Source organism: Hippocampus bargibanti, linkage group LG14, assembly GCF_051943395.1.
Source record: "Hippocampus bargibanti isolate YZ-2025 linkage group LG14, ASM5194339v1, whole genome shotgun sequence".
Taxonomy (NCBI): Eukaryota; Metazoa; Chordata; class Actinopteri; order Syngnathiformes; family Syngnathidae; genus Hippocampus; species Hippocampus bargibanti.
Window position 1 is genome coordinate 4,189,587 of NC_142747.1, and position 17,500 is coordinate 4,207,086.

The 17,500-nt window shown below is 49.0% G+C and overlaps 1 protein-coding gene across 1 annotated transcript in view; it reads left to right on the plus strand.

The window, feature by feature from the left end:
* The window catches only part of LOC148888041 (neurobeachin-like), a 59,770-nt gene that overhangs the window by 16,863 nt on the left and 25,407 nt on the right, over window positions 1-17,500 (plus strand). The window contains 2 exon segments of the mRNA XM_089014309.1: window positions 5,821-5,952; window positions 16,329-16,448. Coding sequence (XP_088870435.1) covers window positions 5,821-5,952; window positions 16,329-16,448 — 252 coding nt within the window.

Below are 17,500 nucleotides of genomic sequence, written 5' to 3' on the forward strand. Positions count from 1 at the left end.
CATGAATACATCAAAGAGAAGGCTCCAACGGATGATGTACTCAGAGAATGTCTCAAACAATGGGGAACAGGGGATGAGGTGCTGGAAGAGGGACAATCATGGGAGGAAAAGCCCCTACACGGGATGTACCACCAAACCATAGCAGAAGTGGCTGATCTCAAGAAGTCCTATCAGTGGCTAGAGAGGGCTGGCCTAAAGGACAGCACAGAGGCACTCATCCTGGCTGCCCAAGAGCAGGCCCTGAACACCAGAGCCATAGAGGCAGGGATATACCACACCAGACAAGACCCAAGGTGTAGGTTGTGCAAAGAGGCACCTGAGACAATCCAACACATAACTGCAGGGTGTAAGATGCTGGCAGGGAAAGCCTACATGGGGCGCCATAACCAGGTGGCTGGCATAGTCTACCGAAACATCTGTGCAGAGTATGGACTGAAAACCCCAAGGTCAAAATGGGAAACACCTCCCAAGGTGGTGGAAAATGACCGAGCAAAGATCCTGTGAGACTTCCAAATACAGAACGACAAGATGGTAATGGCCAACCAACGAGATATCGTGGTCATAGATAAAGGGGAAAGGAAAGCTGTTGTCGTGGAGGGACATGAGAAAATGGAGAAATACCAAGGGCTCAGAGAGGAGCTGGAGAGAGCCTGGAAGGTAAAGGTGACAGTCGTGTCTGTGGTGGTCGGAGCACTCGGGGCAGTGACCCCCAAACTCGACGAGTGGTTGCAACAGATCCCGGGAACAAAATCGGATATCTTGGTCCAGAAAATCACAGTGCTGGGAACAGCACGGATACTTCGCAGAACCCTCAAGCTTCCTGGCCTCTGGTAGAGGACCCGAGCTGAAATGGGTGGACAGACACCACCCATGGTGGGTGAGGCGCAGAATTTTATGTTGTTATATCGATATCGGTTATATTGATAGTACTGCTTATTACGATACTATTTCTATGAACTCAAGGAGAAAATTACATGCCCGCATGATCGGATATATCGATAGTCCGGTTATATATTTTTTCCGACTCCCGAGAATATCGATATAACGAGACTTTACTTCCAACAAGGTGAGCGCAAACCACTGTGACAAGATAGAGCCGAGTGATCCGTAGCTGTCAGAGAGAGTGACGGCAGCTGACTCGTCGGAACATAGTGGAATGTTTGGTATCCCAAAGCAGGCGGCAGACACGTACTAACCAAGCAGGATGTTTATTCACAAATAAAAGAAAACACAGTGAGGAAGAAGGCAGGGGGTGATCCGAGCCGCTTACTACGCCCAAAAGCAAATGGCAGACGAGGGTGCAAAATTACGCAATCCCGGAAAATGACATAAATTTACGGGACGCAGGGAAAATACCTCGGACCGGATACACTCGCGCATCGAAGGAAGTGTCCAGGTACGATGGCGAGGTGAGTCAATCATCCGGCATTGGCGAGGTGATTGCGAACCATATAAATGCCCCGTGTCCATGATTAGAGAATTGACAGTAGGTGGAGGGTGGCCAGGAGAGGAAGCCCCGCCCCCCGCTGTCAACTCGCACGGGACAGGAGCAAAGAGATTTGAACGTGTGAGCACCCCTCAGACAGAAGAGCGCCCCGAAGTTTTTATGGAAGGGGACTCCTTCCAAACAATAAATTTCCATATCTATACATATAGGCTACAGGGCTTTTCCAACAAGGTGAGCGCAAACCACTGTGACGTTTGGCGACGTCGCAACTCGATAGATAGATAGATAGATAGATAGATAGATAGATAGATAGATAGATAGATAGATAGATAGATAGATAGATAGATAGATAGATAGATAGGGCCGGCAAATTTTAGCTCGCTGACAAAGCCTCTTGGATAAGAAGCTAAACGTCCGACACCTTCAAAGAAGTACAGATGACGGCTCAAGAAACCTTTTCATCGATGGACCACCCCTGTATGATTGAGAGCTTACAACGCCATAACCGCTGCTGCAATTAAAAAACAAACAAAAAAAGCTTCACGTCACATTACCGGAACTTGCACACGAGCAATGTGTGTATCGCCGTTTGTCATGATGAGTCTTGCTTGCTCTTTACACCTCTTGAACTGAAAAAAAATGTTGGATTGATTCAATGTGATTTTTTTTTTTTATCCCGTCAAATAGAGGTTTAGTTGATTCAAAATGATTTCCATTTTTTGTTCATTTTTTTGTGCAACTCAATGATTTTTTTTGGGCACAAAATGGAAAAATTGTGCCCGTCACCCGGGCCATACACATCGCACATCTGCTTTGTTTTTGAACGCCTGCCTCTCTAATTGCACGCAACCGTCGCCACAGGGCCTTTCCAACAAGGTGAGCGCAAACCACTGTGACGTTTGGCGACGTCGCAATGCGCCGCGGCGTAATTCCTTGTGAAATTTAAAGTGGAGCTTCCTATCGTGCGGGACAGATTATTCTTCGCTGCCGTGTGTTGACCACAAAAAAAGTTTTCAAGAAACCCTGACCGAAAATGCCTCGGACGTCTTCCTATTTGCTTTGGAGCCGCCATAGAGATTTTGCGTGACTTCACACAAATGTAAAGCACGGTGGACAGCTGGCGCAAAGTCGTGAAAACCAGTCATACCAACTTGATGAGCCACATAGGCACCAAATAGGCCCATAGGCACCAAAAATGTGTCATTACAACCATGTCACTCAGGTTTTCCTTCCTACACCGCAGATGTGGTGCTTTTTTGCGCCTGTAATGGGCAGCATCTTCACAGCCCCGCTTTGTTTAGCGGAAAGGTCAGTGCTGTTGGACAGTCTGCGGCTGGATGGATGCATGGCTTGAGGAACCCGCGATAAGAAGAAAGGAGCGTCAGCGCAGAGCGCCGATGCGTATGTGGAACTGTTGCGGCTTGGAATTGAAGCAGATTTATGTTGGACAGGAGATGTGAGAGAATCTCTTTTCGTCAATGGATGCTACAGCTGCGTGTTTGCTTTCAACATTTAGCTTGTAGTCGACGTGCACATTCCACCATGATGTCCCTGATCCACTGGTGGAAAGACGCTTTGATCCTCTCCTCTTTCATCGAGAACTGCTCAATGTCAGCACAAAGAGGGTACAGCAAGTCCTGAAGAATGAATGTCTCTCTGTGTCTTTGTTTTGTCATATTGTCTCTATGCTGTCATATTATTTGTTATTTAGTTTTTTTTGTTCTTTTGACTTCAAGACGGCGCCCCGAGAGTGGCTGCCTTTCCAGCAGCTCATGTATTTTGTTTTTCTACTTTCATTCCTTTCATCACTTTGCTGCTGTGAAATGTATATTTCTCCACTATGAGACTAATAAAGGCAAATCCAATCCAATCCAAGTGTGGGGCTCCCTTGTGCTCAGCTCTAATTGAATTTGACTATGCGGCCGAGACGAAAGATGACTGTTTATTTTCTTTCTCCTGCAAAATGAGCCCTCGTGGTTCACTTCGCACGCCATCACTCGCCAGGAACTCGCCAGAAAAATGTTTCGTCTATTCTACGACTTCTATTGTTTACAAGAATAAAGTAGACTTTTCTGTTCACCATTTATGGTCCCCGCTGGTATTGCATCATAAAATTCCGTTGAACCAGAACCAGGAAGAGATACAAGAATTAGAACCAGCACTTACACCTTCTTTATGTGTGTTACCGCAATTGGCTGCCACGCGATTCACCATTGCGTTATTTAGTTTTCCTTCTAATTTTGCGATCAACCTGTGTTTTCAGATTAAAAAAAAGTACCCAAAATACATTGTGTGTCGCTTTCTCGGTCAGGGGCGTTCCTAATGTGACGTCACTTTGGGCATCGTAATGAACTCGAAAGCAAGACTTCCTGAATATTCAGCGCTCGTCTTAAAACGTAAAAAATAGCTATATGCGCTCAGTATGAAGTCATTTGAGGTCATTTTACAAATTATGGACGCAACTTGTTCGGAGGTGTCGGTTGTCCTTTAAATAAAACACTGAACGGGAAAGTATAAAACACAGACGCTCTAACGGTTGTAAAATGAATTCACACCTATACTGTAGTATGACGACATACATCATTGGGTCGTCAGTAAGCCATTAATGCATAAAATTACTTTTTTTGTCATGCATCGCCTCGGAGCGTTAACTGGGAAGAGGGATTTCCTTCCCTCCCACATACTCTACACAGCCAATCGTAAGCGAGCTCGGCGCCTGCTCCTCAGAGTCTCAACTGGTAAGAGGGATTTCTTCCCCGCCCACATCATACATTACGCAGCCAATCGTAGCTCAGCCGGAAAAAAGGTGTGCAATACAAAATCTAACTTACAGCATGTCTGTCCAAACATTTTTCGACAGACAGTACCTGGAAAAATGTTCGTATGTACCGTTTATCGTAACTCACATGTGTCATTTTTTAGGTTATTATGGTGAATGAAGTGGTATTTCGTCATTGTGGTCTGTCTTCTCGGATGGTGATGTTCTCCTTTTCCTGATTAGATTCCAAAACAAAATCTTCAGTCCAGTTGACTCATTTTATCGTTTTATAGCTTCCTGGATGACACTGGCTGGCCTACTCATTCCATATCAGTCGGTTGCCACGTTTGTGCACTCGCTACCCAAAAAAAACGACGACTCTTCTTTCAGAATCAAGATAAATTGCACATTGTCTTTTAAATTGTGATTTTTAAAGATGTTGACTGATACGACTTGCCAAGTCCAATTCTTGTCGAAGTGACGTATGGAAAATGCTCGTCCAGCATGTCGACAACAGCCTAGTGAGAGGAGAGCTTCCTCTTGCTACGTTGTTCCTCTCTCGATTCGGAGAGCTGCATGAAAATGCTTCCCGAATCGGATCAATTGTCAGCTTTAATCTGTTTTGCTTTGCCGTTTGCGGCCAACCGCAACCGTCGTCAGCCATCTGTTAGGTGAACATTCCCCAAATATGACAGCAAGAAATAACGTCTGCGGCCTCGCTCGCTTTCCTGGATGGCAAAATCAACAATTGAACACGTAGGGACTAAGTTGCCATTTTTATCCTCTCTCATGTTGTCGTTAGTCAGCAGCTGTTTTATTGTAATGAAATAAAAAAAAAAAACATTAACAATTTGGATTGTAACCACTGTCGAACTTTCGAATCGGCCACCACAACTGTTTTCCTTTTCTTTTTTTTAACGGCATGCAAGACGTCTTGCAGCCCACTCTGCACTGCAGCTGGGCCCGAGACGAGTCTCATGTGGGCCTATTATCACCTCATAAATCCACGCGGATCTCCATAAACTTATTCTTGGCTTCGTGGCCAGATGTAACTTGGGATCCAAACGGCTTCATTTGCTTACATCGCGACTCACAGGCAAGAAAGCTGCCATTGATTATGCTGAACGCCCCCTTCCTCGCCCCCACACCCCTGTCATCCTTCACTGTGACTGACTGGGTCATGGAGAGTGTATTAATATTGACCGCCGGGGAACGTCTTGGGCTTTCGTATTGGCAGGCTTGATTGAAAAGGCAGAGAAGGCAATTTATCGGCAGCTAAGCGTAATAGGGGCCATTCTGGGGTTTGAAATAGGGGAAACACAAGCAAAGGGCAAAAGATATCGTTACAAGTAGCAATTACAAGACTTAGAATGGGCAAGTGGTGATACCTGGCATCAATATCCACATTGCAACTGTGCAACATGGATATTAAAAAAGTTTTAAATGAACAAGATTAGAAAATGAATACATTGGGGTTTCTAGATGAAGTTAGGGCTGCAATCCTTATTGTACGGTGTTCCAACTGTTTTCATTGGTTTTGCTTTTTGAAGTAAGTCATGGCTGAGGTCTTTCTTTTTCTCCTTTGTTGTTGTGTTTGTTGTTGTGCCCCCCACAGCCCGTCGGCACTCTCAACCCAAAGTGTGCCGCGTTCTTTGCTGAGCGCTTTGAGTCGCTGGCCGACGATAACACGCTGCCCTACCACTACTGCTCCACGGCCGCCTCGACACTGCATTGGCTCATCAGGATGGTGAGTTGGGACGCAAAGGGCAGAAAACTTTCTGGACATTTGTTGGCCTGTGAATTGTGTTTTGGGAGTGGAGCAGCACCCACCGATGGATACACTGACAGCATTATCGGGGCTGAAAGGTGACGATACGCTAATTTTACCTGCAGAACGGGGAGACATGCTGTTGGGAGGGGTATGGATGTCTTGGTTTTGTTTTCTTTTCTTTGTACAGGGAGGCGGGGGCGGACATCACTCACTAATAAAGTAAAAGTTCAGCAAGTTTCGTGAGAAATTACTATTGCTCCGTCTATCACAAAGTTGTAGGTGGCAGCACTTGAACTTGAAATCAGTCAGTCCTCTTTAAAACTCACTTGGAATCTTTGGCATTCGACGCGGCATGATTCCGACTTTATTTCCGCTGTTGTTAAAGTGCTACATTTGTCACGGTTTGCGAGGTGGTGATGGCGGGTGCGGATCTCAAAAACAGGTAGGTGGGAGCAGGAGGTTGTGTGACAAATTGTATTAAAATAAAGGTCAGCAGGAGCAAAATGTAAAACAACAAAATGATCTGAACAGAAAAAAGTATAAAAAGAAAACCAAGTGTAAAGTCCGCCTGTCACATCTCGTCGCCGTCCTGGGCGCACCCCGCCCCTCGCGGCACCTCCTCCGCTGCTCCCTGGAGACGGCCCCTCCCGTCATCACTCACCTGGGCTCCCACAGCCACCAAGGTTCCCTTTAGGTGGACGCCCGATGCTGAGGAGGCGTTCAACCACCTCCGTCTAGCCTTCACTAACCCCCCTGTCCTGCGTCAGCCATACCCGGACCTCCCGGTCGAGGATGACGCATCCGAGTCCGGAGTAGGGGCCGTCCTGTCCCAGCGCTCTCCCACTCACCAGAAGCTACGTCCATGCGCCTTTTTCTCCCGCCGGCTCAGCCCCGCCGAAGCCAACTATGACGTCGGCAACCGGGAATTGCTGGCGGTCGTCCTGGTTCTGCAGGAATGGAGACACTGGCTTGAGGGAGCAAAACACCCTTTCATCGTCGACACGGATCATAAAAACCTGGTGGCCATCCGGTATGCCAAGAGACTAAACTCACGACAGGCCCGATGGTCACTCTTCCTCACCCGTTTCAATTTTTCTCTCGCCCAGGGTCGCAGAACACCAAGCCCTATCCCGCATTCATGAGCCGGCCTTCCTTCGTCACTCGAGTCCTGCCTTCTAGCCTTGAGTGTTGTGACACCGCCAAGGTTAAACAAACACATGCACAGCATGCAATTGCAGACAAAGCATGCAACAAACAATGAACCGACACCGGATGGTCGTGCCGTGAGTCCTTTTAAGTGTCACTGATTAAAACAACCATCACCTGCGAGGCTGCAGGCAGGGCTGACGTCGCTACCCGTTGGTCGCCAATCCGAATGTGGGAGTCCGCCACTGATCGGGACGACCAGCAGGTGCAAGCGGGGCCGACAGCGCCACCCACTGGTCGCCAACCAGATCATGACAGTACCCCCCCTTCAAGGGGCTGCTTCCAGAAGTCCCAACAGCCTCTCCAGCATACGCCGGGCGGCCGCCTGATGGGAACGGGACTCGGCCTGGGGTGGACGAAGACGCGGCACGGATCGTCGTGGGCGTGAGTGCGTTCCCTCTCGCACGGTCACGCGACGACGCATGGCTCAACGCGGATGTCGGACTGCCAGGCGCAGAGTGGCACCCTGGACGGCCGTATAGGACCAGGTCTCGGCCGGACGCCGACGTGGGCGTGAACTGCCCGGCACCCGGGAAACGAGACCAGTCCTGAGCCGCTCCGGGATCCAGCGGTGAATGAGGTCTCGGACTGACGTTGACGCGGACGTTGCACGGCTCGTCGTGGATGCGACTCAATTCGTCATGCACGGCGACAGCGTGGCTGGACGTGGGCGTGCACTGCCAGACACCCAGTGTCACCCTGGACGGCCACCTGGAAGGAGGTCTCGGCCGGACGTTGACATGGACGTTACGGCTCGTCGAGTGACGCAATTCAAACTCGACGAGGCGTGGGCTAACATGGACGTAGCATTGCCAGGCACAGGGTGGAAATGAGATGGGTCCGTTGTACCTGCGGGATCCGATGGTTGGTCGGTTCATTCTGTCACGGTTTGCGAGGTGGTGATGGCGGGTGCGGATCCCAAAAGCCGGCAGGAGGGAGCAGGAGGTTGTTTGACAAATTGTATTAAAATAAAGGTCAGCAGGAACAAAATGTAAAACATCAAAATGATCACAACAGAAAAAAGTATCAAAAGAAAACCAAGTGTAAAAGTCCGCCAAGCTTAAACAAACACATGTACAGCATTACGTCTGTGTAAGCTCTCAGTCGTACAGGAGTGGTCCATCGATGAGAAGGTTTCTTCAGCCGTCATCTGTACAAAAGTGAAAGTTTCGGACGTTTCGCCTCCTATCCAAGAGGCTTCGTCAGCGAACTAAAGTCTGACTGGTCGTATCGGCCCTATTTATATATCCCTAATGTCCAGACATGGTGGCGCCGGACACAGCTATGATAGGTCCCTACTCTCAGGTTGGGGGGGCAGAGGACCCCTCCCTGTGGCCCCACTGATTGTTCCTACATTCCTGACGTCAGGATGCAACTCAATTCGTCCTACATTCCTGTCCTACAGCACCACCCGCTGGTCACCAACCAGATCATGACAACATTATTATTAGTATTATTGTTAGAATTATTATTCGTATCATTATAATTTGCTATCTATTTGCTATCTATAAGCTCTGGCTGGCTAGCTATCTAGGTAGCTATATATTCACTATCTAGCTGGCAGGCTATCTAGCTATGTATCTTTTGGCTATCGATTGGCTATCTAGCTAGCTTTCTCTGTATTTGAGTTACTTCCGGGTTGAGTGAACACTGGCACATGTGCCTGCCACTGCTCACCCACAGAAAAACTGATCCTGTGACTGTAAAGTGACCTTGAGAGATTTGAAAGGCGCTTACAAATGAAATTTATTATTATTATTATTATTGTCAAGTGCCATTAATTCTCATTAAATATTTCTAAATTCTAATGGTGAATGATTACAAAAAACGTCCATCCACCTCTCAACAGGTGCTCTCTCCGTTTTGCGGTTAGCATTAGTGCATTATTACCTGTCAGGCCTGATGACACTCTCACGTCTCCATTGGCAGGCGCCCAAAAAAAAAACACATTTCACAGGCCAGTAACGCGGCATATGTGTGCTAAATAAAGAGTGGCTGGGTAATTATTTGCTGAAGGTGGGAGGAAGTCGGGGGGCTGGTGGGGGGGTGACAGGTTTATGCGTTTCAGGCTTGCAGACGTGTCCGTCACACTTACTCTGGTCCTCGTTTACTGGAGGAAGATGAGGAGGAGGACGCTGAAGTTGTTTGTGGAACTCAGAGAGCTGAATACCCCCCCCGCCCACTCCATCATTAGTAGGAAGGTGCTGCTGATGAACTGAGGAGCTTCCCTTGACAGCGCCGAAATTGGCCTCTGCGGATTTGCTCCCACAATCCCTTGCTTCCCGATGCCCACCGACGCCACGCCGCAAAAGAAAACAAACTAATTTGAGCGAATTATCATTCATGCTTGTTATGCTCTGCCAGAAAGCTTGTTAATTTCCCCCTTGGGTAGGAACTGCTTTGATATGCTGAGGTCTGAAACAGGGATACATGCAGGTTGAAAATTTGTTTGGGGCTTTACAATTTGCGTTTTGAGCTGAAACTACGTACAGTGATACCTTGGTTTACGAACTTAATTGGTTCCCAGAAAGTGTATGTAAGGTGAAAAGTGTGAATTCCAAACATTAACTTACCATAGGAAACAATTAAAATATATATCATATTATAATATGTTCCCATCCATCCATCTTCTGCCGCTTATCCGGGGTCGGGTCGCGGGGGCAGCAGCTTCAGTAGGGAAACCCAGACTTCCCCCTCTCCCCAGCCACTTCTTCCAGCTCATCCTGGCGGATCCCGAGGCGTTCCCATGCCAGCTGGGAGACATAGTCTCTCCAGCGTGTTCTGGGTCGTCCCCGGGGTCTCCTGCCAGTGGGGCATGCCCGGAACACCTCACGAGGGAGACGTCCCGGGGGCATCCTAATCAGATGCCCGAGCCACCTCATCTGGCTCCTCTCGATGTGGAGGAGAAGCGGCTCGACTTTGAGCCCCTCCCGGATGACCGAGCTTCTCACCTTATCTCTAAGGGAGAGCCCGGACACCCGACGGAGAAAGCTCATTTCGGCCGCTTGCATCCGGGATCTCGTTCTTTCGGACACAACCCATAGCTCATGACCATAGATGAGGGTTGGGACGTAGATCGACCGGTAGATTGAGAGCTTTGCTTTTCGCTCAGCTCCTTCTTCACCACGACAGATCGGTACAAAGTCCGCATCACGGCAGACGCCGCAACGATCCGCCTGTCGACCTCTCGATCCCTTTCACCCTCACTCGTGAACAAGACACCCAGATACTTAAACTCCTCCACTTGAGGCAAAATCTCCTCCCCGACCCGGAGAGGGCACTCCACCCTTTTCCGACTGAGAACCATCGTCTCAGATTTGGAGGTGCTGATTCTCATCCCAGCCGCTTCACATTCGGCTGCGAAACGCTCAAGCGAGAGTTGGAGAGCTCCACTTGAAGGCCCCAACAGTACAACATCATCTGCAAAAAGCAGAGATGCTATACTGAGGCCACCAAAACGGAAACCTTCAACGCTTCGGCTGCGCCTAGAAATTCTGTCCATAAAGGTTATGAACAGAATCGGTGACAAAGGGCAGCCTTGGCGGAGCCCAACCCTCACTGGAAACGATTCCGACTTACTGCCGGCAATGCGAACCAGACTCTGACATCGGTCATATAGGGACCGAACGGCCCGTATCAGCCGCTCCTGTACCCCATACTCCCGAAGTACCCTCCACAGAACTTCACGAGAGACACGGTCAAACGCGACTGGTCGTATCGGCCCTATTTATATATCCCTAATGTCCAGACATGGTGGCGCCGGACACAGCTATGATAGGTCCCTACTCTCAGGTTGGGGGGGCAGAGGACCCCTCCCTGTGGCCCCACTGATTGTTCCTACATTCCTGACGTCAGGATGCAACTCAATTCGTCCTACATTCCTGTCCTACAGCACCACCCGCTGGTCACCAACCAGATCATGACAACATTATTATTAGTATTATTGTTAGAATTATTATTCGTATCATTATAATTTGCTATCTATTTGCTATCTATAAGCTCTGGCTGGCTAGCTATCTAGGTAGCTATATATTCACTATCTAGCTGGCAGGCTATCTAGCTATGTATCTTTTGGCTATCGATTGGCTATCTAGCTAGCTTTCTCTGTATTTGAGTTACTTCCGGGTTGAGTGAACACTGGCACATGTGCCTGCCACTGCTCACCCACAGAAAAACTGATCCTGTGACTGTAAAGTGACCTTGAGAGATTTGAAAGGCGCTTACAAATGAAATTTATTATTATTATTATTATTGTCAAGTGCCATTAATTCTCATTAAATATTTCTAAATTCTAATGGTGAATGATTACAAAAAACGTCCATCCACCTCTCAACAGGTGCTCTCCCCGTTTTGCGGTTAGCATTAGTGCATCATTACCTGTCAGGCCTGATGACACTCTCACGTCTCCATTGGCAGGCGCCCAAAAAAAAAACACATTTCACAGGCCAGTAACGCGGCATATGTGTGCTAAATAAAGAGTGGCTGGGTAATTATTTGCTGAAGGTGGGAGGAAGTCGGGGGGCTGGTGAGGGGGTGACAGGTTTATGCGTTTCAGTCTTGCAGACGTGTCCGTCACACTTACTCTGGTCCTCGTTTACTGGAGGAAGATGAGGAGGAGGACGCTGAAGTTGTTTGTGGAACTCAGAGAGCTGAATACCCCCCCCCCACTCCATCATTAGTAGGAAGGTGCTGCTGATGAACTGAGGAGCTTCCCTTGACAGCGCCGAAATTGGCCTCTGCGGATTTGCTCCCACAATCCCTTGCTTCCCGATGCCCACCGACGCCACGCCGCAAAAGAAAACAAACTAATTTGAGCGAATTATCATTCATGCTTGTTATGCTCTGCCAGAAAGCTTGTTAATTTCCCCCTTGGGTAGGAACTGCTTTGATATGCTGAGGTCTGAAACAGGGATACATGCAGGTTGAAAATTTGTTTGGGGCTTTACAATTTGCGTTTTGAGCTGAAACTACGTACAGTGATACCTTGGTTTACGAACTTAATTGGTTCCCAGAAAGTGTATGTAAGGTGAAAAGTGTGAATTCCAAACATTAACTTCCCATAGGAAACAATAAAAATATATATCATATTATAATATGTTCCCATCCATCCATCCATCTTCTGCCGCTTATCCGGGGTCGGGTCGCGGGGGCAGCAGCTTCAGTAGGGAAACCCAGACTTCCCCCTCTCCCCAGCCACTTCTTCCAGCTCATCCTGGCGGATCCCGAGGCGTTCCCATGCCAGCTGGGAGACATAGTCTCTCCAGCGTGTTCTGGGTCGTCCCCGGGGTCTCCTGCCAGTGGGGCATGCCCGGAACACCTCACGAGGGAGACGTCCCGGGGGCATCCTAATCAGATGCCCGAGCCACCTCATCTGGCTCCTCTCGATGTGGAGGAGAAGCGGCTCGACTTTGAGCCCCTCCCGGATGACCGAGCTTCTCACCTTATCTCTAAGGGAGAGCCCGGACACCCGACGGAGAAAGCTCATTTCGGCCGCTTGCATCCGGGATCTCGTTCTTTCGGACACAACTCATAGCTCGTGACCATAGATGAGGGTTGGGACGTAGATCGACCGGTAGATTGAGAGCTTTGCGTTTCGCTCAGCTCCTTCTTCACCACGACAGATCGGTACAAAGTCCGCATCACGGCAGACGCCGCAACGATCCGCCTGTCGACCTCTCGATCCCTTTCACCCTCACTCGTGAACAAGACACCCAGATACTTAAACTCCTCCACTTGAGGCAAAATCTCCTCCCCGACCCGGAGAGGGCATCCACCCTTTTCCGACTGAGAACCATCGTCTCAGATTTGGAGGTGCTGATTCTCATCCCAGCCGCTTCACATTCAGCTGCGAAACGCTCAAGCGAGAGTTGGAGAGCTCCACTTGAAGGCCCCAACAGTACAACATCATCTGCAAAAAGCAGAGATGCTATACTGAGGCCACCAAAACGGAAACCTTCAACGCTTCGGCTGCGCCTAGAAATTCTGTCCATAAAGGTTATGAACAGAATCGGTGACAAAGGGCAGCCTTGGCGGAGCCCAACCCTCACTGGAAACGATTCCGACTTACTGCCGGCAATGCGAACCAGACTCTGACATCGGTCATATAGGGACCGAACGGCCCGTATCAGCCGCTCCTGTACCCCATACTCCCGAAGTACCCTCCACAGAACTTCACGAGAGACACGGTCAAACGCTTTCTCCAAGTCCACAAAACACATGTAAAGTGATTGGGCGAATTCCCATGCGCCCTCGAGGACCCTGCTAAGGGTGAAGAGCTGGTCCACTGTTCCGCGGCCGGGACGAAAACCACACTGTTCCTCCTCAATCTGAGGCTCGACTTTCCGACGGACCCGCCCCTCTAGGACCCCTGAATAGACCTTTCCAGGGAGGCTGAGGAGTGTGATCCCTCTGTAGTTGGAACACACCCTCCGGTCCCCCTTTTTAAAAAGGGGGACCACCACCCCGGTCTGCCAATCCAGAGGCACTCTCCCCGATGACCACGCAATGTTGCAGAGGCGTGTCAGCCAGGACAGCCCCACAACATCCAGAGCCTTTAGGAACTCCGGTCGGATCTCATCCACCCCCGGGGCCTTGCCACCGAGGAGCTTTTTAACCACCTCGGTGACTTCAGTCACAAGGATCGGAGGGCCCACCTCGGAGTCCCCAGACACTGCTTCCTCCAAGGAAGGCGTGTTGGTGGAGTTGAGGAGGTCTTCGAAGTACTCTGCCCACCGGTTCACGACGTCTCAAGTCGAAGTCAGCAGCGCCCCACTCTCACTGGACACAGTGTTAGTGGTGCACTGCTTTCCCCTCCTGAGACGCCGGATGGTGGACCAGAATTTCCTCAAAGCGGTCCGGAAGTCAGCTTCCATGGCCTCACCGAACTCTTCCCATGCCCGTGTTTTTGCCTCGGCGACCACCGAGGCTGCATTCCGCTTGGCTAGTCGATACGTGTCAGCTGTCTCAAGAGTCCCACAGGCTATATAATCCCGGTAGGACTCCTTCTTCGGCTTTACGGCATCCCTTACTACTGGTGTCCACCAGCGAGTACGGGGATAGCCGCCACGACAGGCACCAACCACCTTACGGCCGCAACTCTGATTTGCCGCCTCAGCAAGGGAGGTACCCAATGTCCCCCACCTCCCCCGGGACATGTGTATAGTTCTGCCGGAGGTGGGAGTTGAAACTCCTTCTGACAGGGGATTCTGCCAGACGTTCCCAACAAACCCTCACAACACGTTTGGGTCTTCCAGGTCGGACTGGCATCTTCCCTCACCAACGGAGCCTACTCACCACCAGGTGGTGATCAGTTGACAGCTCCGCCCCTCTCTTCACTCGAGTGTCCAAAACATGAGGCCGCCAATCCGATGATACAACTATAAAGTCAATCATCGAACTGCGACCAAGGGTGTCCTGGTGCCACGTGCACATATGGATACCCTTATGTTTGAATAAAGTGTTTGTTATAGACAATCCGTGTTGAGCACAGAAGTCTAATAACAAGACACCACTCCTGTTCTGATCGGGGGGGGGGGGGGGGGGGCATTCCTCCCAATCACGCCCTTCCAGGTCCCACTGTCATTGCCCACATGAGCATTGAAATCGCCCAGCAGAACAAGGGAGTCCCCAGGGGGAGCGCTCTCCAGCACACCCCCTAAGGTCTCCAAAAAAGATGGGTACACTGAACTGCTGTTTGGTGCATATGCACAGACAACAGTCAGAACCCGTCCCCCCACCTGAAGGCGGAGGGAATCAACCCTTTCGTCTACTGGGGTGAATCCCAATGTAGAGGCGGCGAGTCGGGGGGCAATAAGTATGCCGACACCTGCTCTACGCCTCTCACCGTGGGCAACTCCAGAGTGGAAGAGAGTCCAACCCCTCTCGAGAGGGCTGGTACCGGAACCCAGGCTGTGTGTGGAGGCAAGCCCAACTATGTCTAGTCGGAACTTTTCAACCTCGTGCACCAGCTCAGGCTCCTTCCCTGTAAGAGAGGTGACATTCCACGTCCCCAGAGCTAGCTTCTGCAATCGAGGGTCGGACCGTCAGGGTCCCCGCCTTTGGCTGCTGCCCAGCTCACATTGCACCCGACCCCTCTGGCCCCTCCCATGGGTGGTGAGCCCTTGAGAAGGGGGACCCACGTTTCCTCTTCGGGCTGACCCCGACCGGGCCCCATGGGTGTAGGCCCAGCCACCAGGCGCTCGCCAACGTGCCCCATCTCCAGGCCTGGCTCCAGAGAGAGGCCCCGGTGACCCGCGTCCGGGCAAGGGAAAACCAAATCCATTTCTCTTTTTCATCATATGGGGTCTTCTGAGTCGTACTTTGTCTAGTCCCTCACCCAGGACCTGTTTGCCATGGGTGACCCTACCAGGGGCATGAAGCCCCAGACAATCTAGCTCCTCGGATCATTGGGACACACAAACCCCTCCACCACGATAAGGTGACGACTCATGGGGGGTAATAATATGTTCCCAGGTCCCCATAAAACATAATTTTCAACTAAATAAGCCTTAAAACTACACACAATATACCTTATTTTATGTATAATCAATGTGCTATGGTATTGTAATTAAAGAAATAAACGGTACTATATATTAACGTCATTTTATTTACCTTTGTGATGGTCGTTGATGGCTTGATGGAATAGATAGCGTTTTGCACACAGTGTCTCAAGGATGTACAACCCAGAGCACCAGACACACTAGAAACATCATTAATAACTGGTTCCCTTGCTTGTAGGTTCTCTTCAAATTATACAGATGGCTTGTACTGGTTGCAGTCTACACTCTGCCTTCGCACTATCAATAAAGTTGAAACGCGTCTACATTTCACAGTGTTTTCTATCCATGTACTCACCTGTAGTTTTAAGGATTATTTAGTTGAAAATTATGTTTTATGGGGACGTGGGAATGGATTATTCTCATTTTAATGGTTTCCTTTGGGAAATTAATGCTTGGAATACACACTTTTCGCCTTACACACACTTTCTTGGAACCAATTAAGTTCGTAAGACAAGGCATTACTGTATTTCATGTATAAATTGTGTATGTGTGTGTGTGCGTGTGCGTGTGCGTGTGCGTGTGCATGTGCGTGTGCGTGTGTGTGTGTGTGTGTGTGTGTGTGTGTGTGTGTGTATGTGGCTTTCTCAGGAGCCATTCACCAGCTTATTTCTCAGCGCCAACAATCACAGATTTGACCATCCGGACCGCATCTTTTCTTCCATTGCCCACTCGTGGAGGAACTGTCAGCGGGATCCTTCCGATGTCAAGGTGGGTCCTCTCAAAAAAAGAAAAAAAGTAATCAAAAAAAAAAATATACACAAATAAAAATACAAGAAAATAAATAATAATAAAAAATAATTCAAAAAATAAGGATATAATGGTGGACTTGACCATTTGAAGGTTTCGAATTAGGGATTCAAATCAGGTATGGGTGTTATATTGTGTGGGTTTTTTGCACCCCTCAAACTGCTGATATGCTTCTAAAAATACTGAAACCAATAAAAATAGGACGCTGAAAAAAAGAAAAGAAAGAGAAAGATACTATCTCAGGCAAAAAGCCAAAGCCCCCATGGAAGAAAGAAAGTGCTGAAGCCTCCGTATTCACCTCCATTTAGCCAAAGCGCACATGCATGCACGCACGCAACGGGAATAGGCACTGACCTCAAAGTGTCATCCATTTCTAGCGCAGCCTGGTAGCGGGAGCTCTCGCCGCCGGCAATTAATAAAGCATTAACGACAAGCGCCATTTCAAATGCACTGCTTCTCTGTGTCGGGACAGCGGTTGTCCTCATTTGCTGCCAGCTCGCCTGTCACTCGCCACCCTGTTAACAAATAGTGCACGCCACTCGTGCCACGTTGTTGCCGTGGAATGTCCGCTCAGAATTTACCCGGGCTTCCGTCGTCGTCTCGTGCCAGACACAATCATGCATTTGTAAATGTATGAATCATTCAGTTTTTCGTGGCGGTCATTAGAAAGTTGATTTTTAGATGCGGTGCGACAGATTACCATGCATCATAATCTAAACCGGAATTCGATACAGATTTTGGTATCAGGGCGATACTGCTGATGAAAGCAGACACTGATATTTTTGTCATGTGATAGTTGTCCATGTTAAGTGCTTTGTTACAGCTTCAGCTGTTGTTAAAGCGCTATATAAATCAATATGTATTATATTGTATTGTATAGTATTTTGTCCAGACAATTTCAAATTAGTTTTCCAAATTGTGCTTTTGGATGAAAAGTACGATTTCAATTCAAAGATTGGGTTTCCACTAAAGGTTCGGGGGTTTTTGAAACAAAGGTTAGCTTTTCTAATGGC